The sequence below is a fragment of the Mobula hypostoma genome, chromosome 3 (genome assembly GCF_963921235.1).
Source record: "Mobula hypostoma chromosome 3, sMobHyp1.1, whole genome shotgun sequence".
NCBI classification, from domain to species: Eukaryota; Metazoa; Chordata; class Chondrichthyes; order Myliobatiformes; family Myliobatidae; genus Mobula; species Mobula hypostoma.
In genome coordinates, this window is record NC_086099.1 from 179,935,896 (window position 1) to 179,949,996 (window position 14,101).

At 39.8% G+C, this 14,101-nt stretch overlaps 1 protein-coding gene across 1 annotated transcript; it reads left to right on the forward strand.

Annotated features, from left to right (window-relative positions):
• The first annotated feature begins 296 nt into the window (after positions 1-296).
• LOC134343763 (alpha-N-acetylneuraminide alpha-2,8-sialyltransferase-like) lies at positions 297-11,163 on the forward strand. Its single transcript, XM_063042503.1, has 5 exons — positions 297-319; positions 853-933; positions 3,735-3,842; positions 4,166-4,255; positions 10,692-11,163. Exons 1-5 carry the CDS (start codon positions 297-299, stop codon positions 11,161-11,163), a joined length of 774 nt encoding a protein of 257 aa, XP_062898573.1.
• Positions 11,164-14,101: the final 2,938 nt, after the last annotated feature.

Below are 14,101 nucleotides of genomic sequence, written 5' to 3' on the forward strand. Positions count from 1 at the left end.
GAGGAGAAAAGTATCGATCTAGAGGGCACAGGTTCAAGGTGAGAGGAAAGGCATTGGAATGAGAATTGAGGGGTAGTTTTACACAGAGTGATGAATGGTTGGCTTGGGTGAGGTTGGTCAAGAGGGTCTGGTTCTGTGCTGTTTGCTTCTGTGATTCAATGTTTTCTCTTCCAGGTCACAGCTGCAGAAATGCTGCAATGCAAGTCAAAATTTTATTGTCACTCAGGACAATTCACCATTGGGAACAAATATCAGTTATAGTGCAGAACCTCGAAGAATTTTTAAAATTACAGAAGATGTTGTCAATCTACTTCCTAAGGTAGGTGATAGTTTACTCAAGTGTACATGAATTAAGAGTCAGTGTAAGATGCGCCGCATTTTTAAAAATCTTGTATACTGCAGAGGGCTCACAACTTCCTGGTTCATTTTTCCAATTTACCAACCATTCCATTTCTCACAGCATTTTCACAAATGCTGGAGATGAAACTCTTGCTCTCTACCTCATCCTTTCCCACCATCCATGGATCCTAACAATCCTTAAATGTGAAGCAACAATTAATTTGTATTTCTTCGAGTTGAACTTATTCCATTTGATGCTGCTGTTGTGGGGAAATCAATTGCAGACTGTGGGACTTCTACATTATTCCAATGATGCCTAATGTAAGTTTGAGAATGGGCATCTCATTTTCCAATTAAGGATATCACAATCCTGAGCTTAACAGTTCCAGGTGACTTTTATGAAGATGTACCTGTGACTTTATTTTAATATTTTATGTTCCATTTTGTCTCTATAGTACTTTTGTTCCAATTTTTATGATGATTGTTGCCTTGACAACTTCGGTCTTATCACAGACAATCCCTTTGGTTAAAATTCTGGAGAAGTTGGAAATCTGAAATTAAGACAGAAAGAACTGGAAACAGCATCTGTGGAAAGTATGTCAGTTACTAATTATCTTCTCACTTTTCCTGTTCTGATCAAGGGTTCTTAATTCAAAACACTGACTCTTTTCTCTTTACACTGGTTCTGCATGACCTGCCAAACACTTCCATCCCAGAAATGGGTCCCTTATCCCAAGGACTATGCTGAGAAATCTCCTGCAGACACTCTCCAATACTTGCATATTCTTTCTAGAATGAGTTGACCCACATCCACAGGACCCTCTGCACTTGTATCCCTTTAAGAATGTTCTTCTTTCTTCCTACAAAAAAGAAATCACCTCAACCGTCTCTACACTAAACTTTATTTGCAACTTTAAATCAAGGGCTTCAGATAGTTTTGTCTGAAATATCTAATTTAAATTCCTGTCATTACATGAGGCATGAGCCTAGCCTGGCTAAGCTTTACTCAAAAAGCAACAAGCTCTCCCTGTGGTATTAGTCCAATGACGTTAACTGGTTTAAATACATTAACTTCCTGCTTTAAATATGTTGTATGCAATACTGCAGATATGATCACAACAATGCCTCATATGAATGAAGAATAACCTCCCTAATTTATTTATTAGAGTTATCAGGAAATAAATAATGAAATAGTATTAGTTTTCCCAATTTCTTTCTTTTCATGTTATAGTCTGTTTCAAATTATGCACTGGGACATTTTGATCCTTCTACATCTTGGATCTCTGCAATCTCTTACCTCTTAGATAATACCAAAATGGACAATTTCACATTATCCTATAATACACAGTATTCGCCAAATATTTATTCACTAAATCTGTATTTCTTAGTAGGCTCCTTTCATCCTCTTCACAATTTACTCTGCTACTTAATGCTAAGAGCATATTTAGCAAGTGTGCCTTTCATTCCTTGATCCAAACTATTTACATAGATTATCAATAGTTATAACTCATCACCTGTCATGTCTTGTCAACCAGGAAAGTCCCTGTGTAAGGTATTTCCTGTTAGCTGGTCAACTATCTGTTTATTCCAATCTGTTATCTTCTGTGTTAGGTGCTTTTATTGTGGCACTGACTTTTGATGCAGTTTTATCTCATATGTACATACAGCATTTCAGCTCAATGTGTTGATTCAACAGCAAAGAGTAGGTTAATGAAACAACAGGAATAGTGTTTAAACATCTGGAGTGTAATTAAATTATGACTTGCATGAAAATTGAATCAAACAGCTGCAATATACTTTCTAAGCATTATAACATTATTGACTTTTATTATGTTATTGAAGCAAGCATTGCCTTTCATAAAGAGCGTCCTGTTTAATTGTTTCACGCTTGTTCTTATTTGCCTTTTGAAGTGCAATTCTAAAGAGCTGATCAACATGACAGATGGTAAATGTTAAGCAGAGGAGCACACCTTCATCCTGTGAATCAAAAGTATTTAAACAATCTGCAGCTACCTGTTCCACAGTTGATAGTTGGTAGCAAATGTGGGACAGGCACATGAAATGGAAAGCTCTGATAAAAACCTTTTGCCTTCTCTATTGTTCAACCCCATAGCTTCATTCAGTGAATTTTCTCTTCCTCTCTAGTTTTGCAGAATGTGAGTCGAATCCCACACAAAATTAGTTATAGGAAGATGCTCACTGGTTCCCAAATATAGAAGGGCATGTCAGCCACGTGTGTATGAAAGGAATTAATGTGCTTTGTCCCATTGGGCAGCTGTCGGAATTAAATATGAGAAAGGAGTTTTGGATAAGAAAGTACAAGTAATTCTGTCATTCAATGTTTACTCTGGAGCAATTTAGTTTAATACTTGCCAAGCAGCCTTCATTTCCTCAACTATCGTTATCAGAAGTTTTGAAATTACATATTATACTGACCAGTCTGCTGTTTCCTGTTTTCTAAATTCAGACTCTTAAAAAGCTGTGTGACGTTTGAATTTTTAAACTTCCCTAGAATTCAGGAACTGTCCGAAGATCACAAACAGTGCATCCACTATTATGCATCTACTTCTTTAAGACCTAGACACAGAGCTTTTAGTAAAATGCAAAATATTGTTTGTAGACCTTTGGCGTCTGCTTATTTCCCATTAATAATACCACTTTCATGGTCTGAGTGGTTATGATTTTGTATACTTCTGTACATGTGTACACAAAATCATTATTCTATTTTATAGACTTGTAGTAGATCTTACTGATTCCTGCCACTTCACTTTCACTCTTTATTTGATAAATTTTAAGTATGTAATCCACTGGGTAAGTGTGTAGATATCTACCTGTTGTGAGAGGGGAAACGTGCTTTGGTTGGAGTTGCAGCTGAAGCCACAATTGAATCCATTGCACACGTTTTATTCACTTCCCAGCTGTAGTTTCATGCAATAAATTCAATGTATTAAATAATTATCCTGTGAAATTCCCATCTCAGCAGAACATGTATGTCTTGGATCACATTTTATAAACTTGTGAAAAAGAACACTTCATTGTCTAAATTAACCATTTTAGTTGTGAGGACTGCTTCACTGTGGCAACTCGGACCTCACAGCATCGAACATAAGGAAATGTTAATAATCTATAAAACTTGTTTCAAATACAATTATTTTAAACTGCATTCAGATAATTTGTTGATTTTTTTTTGTCTTGTTCTTTTTGTCTCTGAAATGAGTTTTAAAACATAATGAGGATGATTGATGTTTTCCTACATCCTCACCCTGCTATTTCCTTCTTTAAATGTACTGTAAAATAATACCATGAGGTTGATTATGCAAATTCAGTTTTCTGCAGAATTTAAGAAATCATAGAATTGTAAGAGATTCTAATTCAATGTGACTGATTTTGTTTAGGCAGTACCATTTAAAAAAACTAAAGCTCTGCTCTGTTGTCGGAAATACTGGCATTTTAGCGAACAGCAGTTGTGGAACTGAAATAGATCGGGCTAACTTTGTATTCAGGTATGAATCAAAATGTGGCTTGTATTTTGCTTCAGTAACGTTGGTCTACTGGAGATAACCATTTGGTTTGAAAATCACCTCTGACTAGAATTTTCTAAGGCCTATTGCCAATTCATTGATTAATGATGATTTCATTACAAAATTTGAGTCATTTATTGTTAAGTAATTGAAATTACAATCTATCACATCAGTCATCTTTGCTAGTCTGATGAAAAATGTATGCTTATTTTATTTTTCCCATTAACTTGCTGTTTCTCATGATGTACATACAAGTGGCAAGTTTATATTATGCAATATTAATTTTTTAATATATTTGCATGCAGGTGTAATCTGCCTCCTTTTGTTGATTATAAGGATGATGTGGGTACTAAAACGGATATTGTGACTTCCAATCCAATTATCTCTGTAAATAGGTCATTATTTATTTATTTAGCTGCTAAAAGAATAAATCAAGGAAGGCAGTGCACCCGTGGCTGACAAGAGAAATTAGGGATAGTATCAATTCCAAAGAAGAAGCATACAAATTAGCCAGAGAAAGTGGCTCATCTAAGGACTGGGAGAAATTCAGAGTTCAGCAGAGGAGGACAAAGGGCTTAATTAGGAAGGGGAAAAAAGATTATGAGAGAAAACTGGCAGGGAACATAAAAACGGACTGTAAAAGCTTTTATAGATATGTAAAAAGGAAAAGACTGGTAAAGACAAATGTAGGTCCCCTGCAGACAGAAACAGGTGAATTGATTATGGGGAGCAAGGACATGGCAGACCAATTGAATAATTACTTTGGTTCTGTCTTCACTAAGGAGGACATAAATAATCTTCCAGAAATAGTAGGGGACAGAGGGTCCAGTGAGATGGAGGAACTGAGCGAAATACATGTTAGTAGGGAAGTGGTGTTAGGTAAATTGAAGGGATTGAAGGCAGATAAATCCCCAGGGCCAGATGGTCTGCATCCTAGAGTGCTTAAGGAAGTAGCCCAAGAAATAGTGGATGCATTAGTGATAATTTTTCAAAAATCATTAGATTCTGGACTAGTTCCTGAGGATTGGAGGGTGGCTAATGTAACTCCACTTTTTAAAAAAGGAGGGAGAGAGAAACCGGGGAATTATAGACTGGTTAGCCTAACGTCGGTGGTGGGGAAACTGCTGGAGTCAGTTATCAAGGATGTGATAACAGCACATTTGGAAAACGGTGAAATGATCGGACAAAGTCAGCATGGATTTGTGAAAGGAAAATCATGTCTGACGAATCTCATAGAATTTTTTGAGGATGTAACTAGTAGAGTGGATGAGGAGAACCAGTGGATGTGGTATATTTGGATTTTCAAAAGGCTTTTGACAAGGTCCCACACAGGAGATTAGTGTGCAAACTTAAAGCACACGGTATTGGGGGTAAGGTATTGGTGTGGGTGGAGAATTGGTTAGCAGATAGGAAGCAAAGAGTGGGAATAAACGGGACCTTTTCAGAATGGCAGGCGGTGACTAGTGGGGTACCGCAAGGCTCAGTGCTGGGACCCCAGTTGTTTACAATATATATTAATGACTTGGATGAGGGAATTAAATGCAGCATCTCCAAGTTTGCGGATGACACGAAGCTGGGTGGCAGTGTTAGCTGTGAGGAGGATGCTAGGAGGATGCAGGGTGACTTGGATAGGTTGGATGAGTGGGCAAATTCATGGCAGATGCAATTTAATGTGGATAAATGTGAAGTTATTCACTTTGGTGGCAAAAATAGGAAAACAGATTATTATCTGAATGGTGGCCGATTAGGAAAAGGGGAGGTGCAATGAGACCTGGGTGTCATTATACACCAGTCATTGAAAGTGGGCATGCAGGTACAGCAGGCGGTGAAAAAGGCGAATGGTATGCTGGCATTTATAGCGAGAGGATTCGAGTACAGGAGCAGGGAGGTACTACTGCAGTTGTACAAGGCCTTGGTGAGACCACACCTGGAGTATTGTGTGCAGTTTTGGTCCCCTAATCTGAGGAAAGACATCCTTGCCATAGAGGGAGTACAAAGAAGGTTCACCAGATTGATTCCTGGGATGGCAGGATTTTCATATGAAGAAAGACTGGATGAACTGGGCTTGTACTCGTTGGAATTTAGAAGATTGAGGGGGGAACTGATTGAAACGTATAAGATCCTAAAGGGATTGGACAGGCTAGATGCAGGAAGATTGTTCCAGATGTTGGGGAAGTCCAGAACGAGTGGCCACAGTTTGAGGATAGAGAGGAAGCCTTTTAGGACCGAGATTAGGAAAAACTTCTTCACACAGTGAGTGGTGAATCTGTGGAATTCTCTGCCACAGGAAACAGTTGAGGCCAGTTCATTGGCTATATTTAAGAGGGAGTTAGATATGGCCCTTGTGGCTACGGGGGTCAGGGGATATGAAGGGAAGGCTGGGGCGGGGTTCTGAGTTGGATGATCAGCCATGATCATAATAAATGGCGGTGCAGGCTTGAAGGGCCGAATGGCCTACTCCTGCACCTATTTTCTATGTTTCTATGTTTCTACAAACAAAGATAAAGAGAAATGTATCTAGGACGAAAGAGCTGTGAATTGAAAAGAGATGTATGTTGTAGCCAGTCCCCATATTTTCAGGAATCTTTCTCCCTATTTTGTTTCTTCATCATTGCCTTCTCTAGGAATTTGATGAGTTCATGCAATCAAGGAATTTCATTGCTCCTAGGTGTACATGACAATAAACTAATCTGAATCTTTAGCAACATGTAAAATACTGAGGAACTCAGTGGCTCAGGTGGCTTCTGTGGAGAGAGACAGACAATCAATGTTTTGGTCCAGTCGTCTTCATCTCGACTGAAAGAGAGAGGGGAGCTAGCCAGTATTAAAGTGTGGAGGGAAGGGATGGTGCAAGGCCTAGCAGGCAGTGGGTAAATCTGGGTGAGGAGGAATGGAAAGGCAGACTGGGGAGGGTAAGTTGAATTTTCCCCAGTTCATCTATGTCCACCACATCTTTCCTCAATAACCTTTCTACTCCTTGGCCTAGTCTATTGCCAGTTTGTGGCTTAATGCAAACTAAAGGAGCAGCACCTTCTATTCAACCTAAATAGTCTATAACATGATGACACACTCTTTCTTTTCCCTTTTCTATCCACTCCTTCACCCATATATTCCTCCCACTGGTTCCCTTTCCCCACTATTCCCATCTGCTTTCCTCATCTCCCTCCCTTGACTCCATGTTCCAGTTTCCTGTCAGATCCCATCACCTTCAGCACTTTATTGCTTTCACTTCCTAGCTTCTGACATTATTTCCACATTCCCCTCCCCCATATGCCTTTTACCACTCCTCACCCGCATCCACCTATCACTTGCCAGCTCTTGCTCCAACCCTTCCCACTACCTGTCTGCACTGGCTATTTCTCCTTTACACTCCAGATGAAGTGTCTCAACATGAAAAGTTGATTGAGCACTCCTCTCCATAGGTGCTGTCTGACCCACTGATTTCCTCCACAATTTTGTAAGTTGTTCCAGATCTCCACATCTCTAATCTCTTGTGCATTTCAAATCTGTATCTTTGCTCTTTGAGGTTAAAGAGTTGTGATGCAGGACAATGATTTATCCTTCTGGCCCTCCTTAAACCTGATCTACGTAACTGTGAATTGTTTGTTTTGTGTGGTGAGTTCTAGTTGGAATTCTTAGCTGCTTGAGAAAAAATGTCAGTGATGAAAAGATCATGAAATAATGCTCTTGGAGAACTGCTTCTACACTGGGAGAAGGGATGGTCATCAGTTAAATTCTTCAACTATTGACAACATGTACAAACGTATCATCAAGAAGCAGGTACAGAAGCCTGAAGGCATGTGCTCAGCGATTAGGGAACAGCTTCTTCCCCTCAGCCATCCAGTTCCTACATGGACAGTGAACCCTTGGACACTACTTCACTTTTTAAATATATATTTCTGTTATTTTACATAGTTTTTAATCTATTTAATATGCGTGCTCTGTAATCAATTTATTTATTTATATTATTTTGTTTTTTCCTCTTCTATTGAATTGCTGCTTCTAAGTTAACAAATTTCATGACACATGCCAGTGATAATAAACCTGATTCTGATTCAAATATCCCCTCTACTCGCCAATTCTCCTGCCAGAGTTCAATCCATTCAGTATAATCAGTTAATACATTAGAATCCAGTATTGATAAATAACATACCTACAATCATTATTAACACAGCTCTTGTGTACAAGAGATTTCAAACTGTGAGAGATGTTGGCTGTGAATCATTTGAAACGTAACATGAAGAAAAATTATGTTAAATAATACATTTTGGTCGGTTTATTGACTACAGTTTGCAAAATAATTCATTATTTGTTGTTTAACTTCAAAATACTTAAGTTATAACGTAGTTAAGTAATATATACTCTTTGCATATGTATGACATTTTTTACAGTCAGTTTTTTCCTGATCACTGAAAGCTCCCTGATTCTCAATATTTCCTCAGAATATTTTGTCATTCTGCATTGAACTCTGAACAACAAGTTCTTTTTTCTGGACATCTTTGGATCTAATATTATCTAAGTTCCTCCATAAGACACAGTGAGCCCTCTTTCCTGACGTATTTTTTTTGCCAGAATGAATAGTTGATAAAAATTCATGTATTAATATTATCCTATTTACTGTTACCCTTAGTAATAAATTTCCCTAAATCGTTCGCTCTTATACCTCGTTCCTTTGTCATTTCCTTAGCTCAGATTCGAGACCCTTAGTTTCTGTTTCTAATGTTTCAAATTTTAATCTTAATGAAGAATTCTATTATTAGATTTCTCTTCCATAGAACACCACACACACTAAGATCGTTAATTATTAATTTCTTATTGCACATAACCTGAACTAGATAGCACGTTCCAGGTTGCAGCGAGGTTTACTTGGCAAGAACAACGGACACGGTCACCGCCTCCAGTTTCCAGAGCTTCTGTGTGCGGCACCTGCACTGAGATCTGCGAGTTGACTTCAGCCAGTGGCGGACGTGCTGGAGCGGAGCCGCTTACAACCCGAGAGCAGGCAGCTTCGGCTGGACACCCACGCCAGCCACAGCCTGCCCGCTGTTCAGGCTAGGTGTGACAGCACCGACTTCTCCTCTGTCCCCCGCATCATGAGACACAGCCGTTCACCACCTACAGGCTCTATAAGGCACGTGTGAGACCACACACACACTTATTGTGTGCAGTTTTGGCCTCCTTATTTTAGAAAGGATATACTGACATTGGAGAGGGTTCAGAGAAGATTCACAAGAATGATTTCAGAAATGAAAGGGTTACCGTATGCAGAACGTCTGGCAGCTCTTGGTCTGTATTCCCTGGAGTTCAGGAGAATGAGAGGGGATCTCATAGAAACCCTCAGAATGTTAAAAGGCCTGGACAGATTAGATATGTCAAAGTTATTTCCCATGGTAGGGGAGACCAGGACAAGAAAACACGACTTCAGGATTGCAGGATGTCCGTTTAGAACAGAGATGCAGAGAAATTCCTTTAGTCTGAGAGCAGTAAATCTGGAATTTGTTGCCACGAACGGCTGTGGAGGCCAAGTCATTGGGTGTATTTAAGGCAGAGTTAGACAGGTTATTGATTAGCCAAGACATCAAAGAGTATGGGGAGAAGGCAGGGGAGTGGGGATGACTGGAAGAATTGGATCAGCCCGTTATTGAATGAGTTGTGGGCACAAGCAGGTATGTGATGGGTGGACAAACACAAGAAAATCTGCAGATGCTGGAAATCCACACAACACACACAAAATGCTGGAGGAACTCAGCGGGCCAGGAACAATCTAGAAAAAGGAGTAAACGGTCAATGTTTCAGGCTGAGATCCTTCAGGATTGTAAGAAAGATGAGAAGTCAGAGTAATAAGGTGGAGGGAGGGGAGGAAGAAGTACAAGGTGATAGGTGAGAGGTGAAACCTGGCATATTACCAGAAGTTGGAGAAATCAATGACCATGCAATCAAGTTTGAGCCTATACAGCATATCAGTCGTTGGCCTCATCCACTGCAGCGATGAGGCCACACTCGGATTGGAGGAACAACTCCTTATATTCCATCCAAGTAGTCTCTAACCTGATGACATAAACATCAATTTCTTGAACTTCTGGTAGTTGCGGGAGAGTTGTAGGGGCTGTAGGCAGGTTCAGAAGGTGGGGGAGATAAGAGGGGTAGTAAAGAGGTCAGAGAGATGAGGGAAAACAAAGGATGGGGATGGGGTTACTGGAGAGTAAAAAAATTGTTTTTGATGCTTTCATGTTCCAGAGCAACAAGACAGAATATGAGATGGTGCTTTTCCGGTTTGCTTCTGCCCTCAATGTGGTATGCATAGACATCTCAGTGTGGGATTGGAAAGGGGAGTTAATATGGCTGGCAACATGACTTTGATCTCTGGGGAGTGTGTAGACCACATGATTCATAGCCAGAGGCTTTAATACAGAATGTGACATGAATCAGAGACTACTGCTGTGAAAACCAGAGCTTTTGGAAATTTTACTCACCAGAGAGGTCCTGAGAGGATGTAATGCCTCTGAAACCCCAGCACTCACTGATGTGCTGTTATTCACCTGCTGCCCTATGATCCTCGACCTTTCTGAATGGCGAGTTATTGCAATATCACCACCTCCACTAATGGAGTACCACGAGAGGGGTGACCATTGAAGGATTATATCTCCAGCTGCTTGCTGGAAGCAACACCCACTGTTAGTTAGAAAAGTTTCAATGTAGTGTAATATGCTCCTCAGTGGATTATGTTTATCCAACAGCTGAAGTCACATGCAAAGCTCCAATTTGTGACAATAAGATTGATAATTTCGTTGAACTTCAGGGCCTTAATGTAAACTATTATTTGAATTACAGGTTTAAAAGTCTTAATTTAAGAAGGAAACCATTTATGGACCATATATCTGCATATGAAGATGCATTTATTCTGTTGCCTGCATTTTCTTTTTCATTCTGTACTTCAACTTCATTTAAAGTTTTATACACTCTGCAAGATTTTGGAACGAAACAACAGGCAGTGTTTTTAAATCCTTCGTATATGAAATCTATCAGTAAATTCTGGAAAGATAACGGTGTAAACGAGGGTTTTCTTTCCAGTGGTTTGATAATATTAAGTGCAGCATTGGACATGTGTGAGGAAGTTCGGTTGTATGGATTTTGGCCCTTCACCAAGGACATGAATGGAAACCAATTCTTCCATCATTACTACGACAATGTGTTGCCATCAAGGGCTCACAAAATGCCTGCTGAGTTCTACAAACTAATGCAGCTTCACATGAAAGGCATTGTGAAACTGCGAGCTGGTAGCTGTGAAAACGTAAGAAATTGATAAACTTGAAACAAAAAATCTTAATATTTTGTGATTGGGAAGCAAAAATAAACTTCCTTACAACTATTATTGATGCAACATAGAAAACATTCTGTCTGGATATTTAACAGCTCTGCATGTGACTGCAAGAAACTGCTGAGAGTTTTGGACGTAACTTAGCACATCACGGAAACCAGCCTCCTCTGTGGTAATTCTGTCAATATTTTGTGTGGAAAGATGCCTTTCAACCCAATGAGTTCAGGCCCATCCACTTTACATTAATCCTATGTTTTATTTTCCCTAAATTCTCTTCAATCCCCTTCCCCTTATCAACAACTGGCAATTTACAATGGCCAGTTAACCTACCATTCCACACATCATTGAAGAGTCGGGGGAACCTATGTGGGAGCACCCAGAAGTTACCCACATGATCACAGGGAGAACCTGCAAACTCCAGTAACAGAGCACCCAAAATCAGGAATGAATCTGGTTGCTGGCACTATGAGTCAGTTACTCAACTAGCAGAGCCACAGTGACAGGGTATAAATGTGCTTTTTTAAATTTATAGTTTTCTCTTTCTTCAGATAATCTAATAAAATAAATTATTGCTACTGATAACATTTTATGATGCTGCACTAAATATGTTAACTAAAGTGTAACACTCTGGTTAAGATTTTACTGCTAATATTGTAGGTTTTTGTAATGTTGCAACAGTTTTCCGTAGAAGCAGTGAGTTCTTTTGGTAACACACATCAAAGTTGCTGGTGAACGCAGCAGGCCAGGCAGCATCTCTAGGAAGAGGTACGGTCGATATTTTGGGCCGAGAACCTTCGTCAGGACTAACTGAAGAAAGAGCTAGTAAGAGATTTGAAAGTGGGAGGGGGAGATCCAAAATGATAGGAGAAGTCAGGAGGGGGAGGGATGGAGCCAAGAGCTGGACAGGTGATTGGCAAAAGGGATATGAGAGGATCATGGGACAGGAGGCCCAGGGAGAAGGGAAAGAGGGAGGGGGGAGAAAAACCCAGAAGATGGGCAAGGAGTATATTCAGAGGGACAGAGGGAGAAAAAGGAGAGAGAGAGAGAAAGAATGTGTGTATATAAATAAATAACGGATGGGGTATGGGGGAGGGGAGGTGGGGCATTAGCGGAAGTTAGAGAAGTCAATGTTCATGCCATCAGGTTGGAGGCTACCAGACGGAATACAAGGTGTTGTTCCTCCAACCTGAGTGTGGCTTCATCTTTACAGCAGAGGAGGCCGTGGATAGTCTTATCGGAATGGGATGGCCACTCATTTTAATTCCACATCCCATTCCCATTCTGACATGTCTATCCACGGCCTCCTCTACTGTAAGGATGAAGCCACACTCAGGTTGGAGGAACAACACCTTATATTCCGTCTGGGTAGCCTCCAACCTGATGGCATGAACATTGACTTCTCTAACTTCTGCTAATGCCCCACCTCCCCCTCGTACCCCATCCGTTATTTATTTTTATACACACATTCTTTCTCTTACTCTCCTTTTTCTCCCTCTGTCCCTCCGACTATACCCCTTGCCCATCCTCTGGGATTTTCCCCCACCTTCCCCTTTTCCTTTTTCCAGCATCTGCAGATTTCCTCATGTTTGTGTTCTTTTGGTAGTGTTTGGGTTATCGCTAAGGGGTTGTGACGTTCATGCATCCAATCATGATGGAAGAATTGGGAGAAGGTTCTAGAGAATGCTGGGCAGAGAGGTTTTCTGATGGACACTGGGGTGAGTCGAGGTCTTTTTGGCGAGAGATGGAGAGAGAAGAATCTGAAGAGAACCAGCCGTAGGATTCATTCCAACGAAAGTGTGTGATTCGATGGAGTCCGAGAGGGGAAATCCTACTGGTGATCGGTGAATAGGAGTTGGCGCCGTGAGTACATCAAACACATCAGCTTTTGGAAGATTTGAGCTCCAACCTGTGCACTTTTGACTTTTAATTATGGTGGGGGCCCTTTGGTTTTTCTCTTTTTCTTCTTTCATCTTAAATAACAGTGTATTTTGTGTGTAAGAGAAAGAGATATATGATTAGACTGACCAGATTTAAGTGTTCAATTACTTATATTCAGGTTCTGAATAAAGTTATTTTGATTTTGAACACCCAAATTGTAAGGAATGGTGAATATAACATATTTACAGGTAAGAAAATGTACATTGATTAATGGCTTTGGTAAAGCTTTGCAAAGTACAAATAATAAATTGAAAGTTCTTTTAATTCTGCATTTTACATCTTCTCCAAAATGGATCTAATTTTAAGACTTTAAAATTACCCAAGCAATGAACACAATTATGGAATTGCAAAATGTTTTTAACATGGAAAGAGACATTCAACCCATCCTGGCTCCACATATGAACAATCCAGTTCATCTCCCCATCCTTATAGCCCTGAGAATTATTTCAGATACTCATCCAACTTCTTTTTGAATGTTCTAATAGAATCTTCCACTCCAACTCCCCAGGTCATGAAAACAAATTGTATCACTATTGATTCTTTTGTCTTTCAGCCTCATTCTACGTCCTGTAGTTCCAAATCGTTCTGATGCTCAGACCAGGTTCTCTCCATCTACTCTCTATGATCTCGTAATGATTTTAAGTCCCTCTTTATAGGATCACATTGCAGCCATCAGCATTCCAAAGAGAACAAAACTAACTTCCTGACCATCCATAAAACTAACATCTCTCATCTTTGGAATCATAACCTAAGAATATAGTGTAAGTGGTTTCTTCTTTGACGTTATTGCTAAGGCTAATAAAATGGCTTCTTTGTTATGTTAAAAATAAAATGTCTTCTCTGTGATGTTAACTGCTGAGACAGTGGTTCTGTCTCTAGCAGCTTGTTTGGGTTATATTACTGATAACGAGAATTGTATGCATTTGCTAACCAATTGGGACAGATGTTATTCTTTCTTGTGTGTCTGTAAGCTATTGTTTTCATG